The sequence below is a fragment of the Lottia gigantea genome (genome assembly GCF_000327385.1).
Source record: "Lottia gigantea unplaced genomic scaffold LOTGIsca_2248, whole genome shotgun sequence".
Classification (NCBI taxonomy): domain Eukaryota; kingdom Metazoa; phylum Mollusca; class Gastropoda; family Lottiidae; genus Lottia; species Lottia gigantea.
The window spans coordinates 1877-5855 of NW_008708598.1; the positions used below are offsets into that span (position 1 = coordinate 1877).

The 3979-nt window shown below is 33.7% G+C and overlaps 1 protein-coding gene across 1 annotated transcript in view; it reads right to left on the bottom strand.

The window, feature by feature from the left end:
- The window catches only part of LOTGIDRAFT_176612 (hypothetical protein), a gene marked incomplete at both ends in the record, with an annotated part of 5053 nt that extends 1124 nt beyond the window's left edge, over window positions 1–3929 (bottom strand). The window contains 5 exons of the mRNA XM_009054791.1: window positions 278–397; window positions 1588–1651; window positions 2247–2363; window positions 3429–3565; window positions 3792–3929. Of these exons, the coding sequence (XP_009053039.1) occupies window positions 278–397; window positions 1588–1651; window positions 2247–2363; window positions 3429–3565; window positions 3792–3929 (576 nt within the window). The remainder of the gene's footprint in view (window positions 1–277; window positions 398–1587; window positions 1652–2246; window positions 2364–3428; window positions 3566–3791) is intronic.
- Window positions 3930–3979: the final 50 nt, after the last annotated feature.

Below are 3979 nucleotides of genomic sequence, written 5' to 3' on the forward strand. Positions count from 1 at the left end.
TCAGAAAAAGGTTTACAGAAAGAATATAAAATATATTTAATATCATTGATGTAGTTAACTTAATTGATTCATTTGAAAGTATAAAGATAAAATGAACTTAGAACGATGTCGACTTGATTTTAGGTCGTAACTTCCGTATCCCAATGTCTCATCCAGATTACTACATGTCCTTCAAGTTTAATCCAACAATAAGGTCAAATAAAAGGCTAACCAATGCCGACAAAAATTCTATGACTCGTTGAATCATTTACAACGTTTTGGAACTTTGTTGACTTACCCGAATTATTAGAGAGTTTTATCCAATCTCCCTTTGTTACTAAAAATGGCGAATTAAAATCAGCTTCTTTTGCTTGTTTCCACGTGATAAACTTTCGTATTACCTGTTCGTCAATTGTTTCTAAAAATTGAGGAAATAGTTCATGTTCAAATTGCATTTCGTAAAGCGCAACAATTCATAACCAAGAATAACTTGAAAGGATTGCAGGGTATGTTTTCCCGACCCGTCTAACATTGTCTTTTATTATTGTCTCTCTTCACTCAGCAGCAAATGTCATGACCTTACAAAAAGGTTCCCCTTAACCACTTGGAGTTATCAATATACATTACAATCTAGTTATTCGTGCAACCAGTATGGCCTAACACTTAGTTTTAGTGGAATTGCAGAAACCACAGACGTCTGATTTAAAATTGGTATGGTGCAATTTGATACCATCAGTTTCCCCGATAAAACCTTTTTAAAAATCCCTTTAAGAACTCCACAATCTAATATTAGTCATTTCGCTCCCTAAGCCAACTTGTTAAATACGACAAATTGACTTAATAAGATCTAAAAATTAACAAGCTTGCCAATTTTAACTACAGTTGTTGATGTTAAAAGGGTTAACATCTCATACTTTTAAGAACATAAAGCATGTAAAGCGAGATGATAAATTTGAAGACAGTTATAATACCTAGTCTTCTATCGTTACAGTGTTTAAAATGACATATTATTAAAGCTGAATATGTAATGGCTCCATTGGATTCGTCTAATAGACATTTTGAACAATACTGGAAGGTGACAGTAGTTTCTGTAGTAGATACTGGGTCATACTGGCCTCATGTAATGGTGATAAATATGGAGCTGAAATTACAATGAATGTTATTTTAGCATTATCTATTACATGTCAACATGCAAGCCCAGTTCAAAATAATGGCGAATGACTCTGAAAAGTTAAGGCAGTTAACAATAACCGATTCATGTGAAAGTTTGAGGACTCAATTTACTTATCTGAATTATTGAAAAAGATCAAGTCGTTTTTGACATAAATCAAGGTTTTAAGACTTGTCAAAACCCGTATTCGGAATACGATGACCTATGTTAAGTTTTACAGAATTAGATTCTAATATTTCAACTGTGGCGGCGAGAGGAAGCGAAATAGCTGAGATTGCCCGAATTCCTCACCTATTTATGAGATTTTTGCCCGAAAAACTTGCTTTCGGGGCTGCGAGTGTATTTCATATATTTCAATATTAAGCCGAGGGCTATCACGTTGTAAAACGAATGTTAATCAAGCTTGAATTGAATGTGCGAAATTAACGTCTGCTTACTAGCTTCCTCTGCAGTATATTCTTCAACAAATTTTTTACCAAGATAATCTTCATTGTTTGCTCGCTGATTGAAATAAAAATATTTGATAATAACATAATAAAGTATGTTGCAAACATAACGTAATACGACATAATGTGAGTTAATTAAAGGAACACCGGAAGGCCGGTCATCTTGGCCGCGTATTCTGGAAACGATCTTAGCGCTAGGATGTTCCAGACCAAGGGTTTTCAAACTCTTTAGAAATTCTAACACTGTTTCTGAGACCCTAGATCGATGATCATTGTTTTAGAATACGCTACCTGGTCACATGGAGGAAGTAAGCCACTGAAACAGGCTCGTACCAACAAGGGGTAATGAAAAAATGGATTGCCCTCCCGATAAAATTCTGACAACCGACCAATTCCATTACTGCAACTAAACACTATACACAATTAGCCCTCCGGATATATTACTTGCCCCTCCGAACAATCAAGTCTGCCTGCTTATCGTATTATATGACCTTTCAAAAACGCCAAAATCTGCTATTAGCAGGGAAATCGAACAAGATCTATGTAAATAAACATCAGAGAGTATTACTGGTGAGAAACAATAAATGTATATTGGACAGTGAACATTATCATTGTGTAAAAAATTTAATGCGAACATTATATATACTTACTATGGTAAATGTATAAACACTCCCTGGTTTAATTTCAATATTTTTTTCATACTTGCAATAATCGTTATTGATATTTTCATCTTTAGGAATTGTATAAAAAGTAGTGTCTTCAGATCCCTAGTATAAAATAAAATATATAGCATTTTTATGTTCCCTTCTCTTTTTTTTCTATTAAAAAACATCAATTATTGACTTTGAAAGTTCTCATTTAGTACCCAGAAATTTGATTAAGTAGCTTAAAATATCTTCAAATTCGACTTAACCTTGAATATGTGCCTTGAAAACAAACACGAGAATCTGAATGAGTAATTTAGGTAGTCAAATCGGGAGCAAACTCATTTGCCCACTTCGTAATAGATAATTAAAAATGACAATTTTGGCATCACCGAAAACAAATTACAGAAGTTCTTAAAAACTGTTGATGCCAAAAGGACAATATCATGGTACAAAATACCTTCAACGTGAAATCTTTATTTGGAATGAATGCGTTATAGACTATAAGAAACTCTTAATATGTAGTTTTTAAACCACAAAAACATTATTGTCAAATGCGACGTTATCCTTGTATGAACTTCATTTGGATAAACCCTTTTCAGGCAACTTCACAACATAATCATAGTCATACATAATATATCGAAATTATTATCAAAATGATATAATATGTAATCTGTAAATTTTCACACTACCACGTTATTTCAACAATGTACATTTTGATAACCACTTAGCATTACATATAGAAAAATAATAACAACTTCAACTTACATTTCGTAAAACGTAACAATTCATAACCAAGAATAACTTGAAAGGGTTGCAGGGTATGTTTTCCCGACCTGTCTAACATTGTCTTTTATTATTGTCTCTCTTCACTCAGCAGCAAATGTCATGACCTTACAAAAAGGTTCCCCTTAACCACTTGGAGTCATCAATATACATTACAATCTAGTTATTCGTGCAACCAGTATGGCCTAACACTTAGTTTTAGTGGAATTGCAGAAACCACAGACGTCTGATTTAAAATTGGTATGGTGCAATTTGATACCATCAGTTTCCCCGATAAAACCTTTTTAAAAATTCCTTTAAGAACTCCACAATCTAATATTAGTCATTTCGCTTCCTATGCCAACTTGTACATTTTGATAACCACTTATTACATAAAGAAAAATAATAACAACTTCAACTTACATTCAATTTTATTTCTACAGTGTAGTTTGTTATAATACCATTGCGCTCCTTCTCATGTGGACATCTCCACCAAACTTTAGCATCGGAATGATTATGTCCCAGAATAATAACACGGAATACATGAACTGTACCTGCCGCTAAAAGAGACCCACACAAACACGATTACAGGTAAATAACAATGGCCAAAAATAATAGACAACAGTGCAGAACTTTGGATTCGGAGGTGCTAATGCCGTATTTTTTCGAATCTATTCAAGGAGGGTGGGGGGGATTTATTTTGTAAATAAAGGGCTCAAATCCTCTATTTTTGAAATCTCAGTTGTAAATCAATACGGCGTAATGAAAAGACAAATTGTAACTTACGAGCTGTGGGTGTCCTGATTTGCTTTGAGTATGAATTATTCGAGCTTTCATCATTTAGTAGAAATACCCTTACAGCAGCTCTGTAGGTCCAGTAACCAACAATACGATTGCTGTGGATATACTTGGTAGTGTTGTAAGCTGTAATAGAAACGAGCAGTGAAAAAATCCATTCTCTCACGCAAGATAAA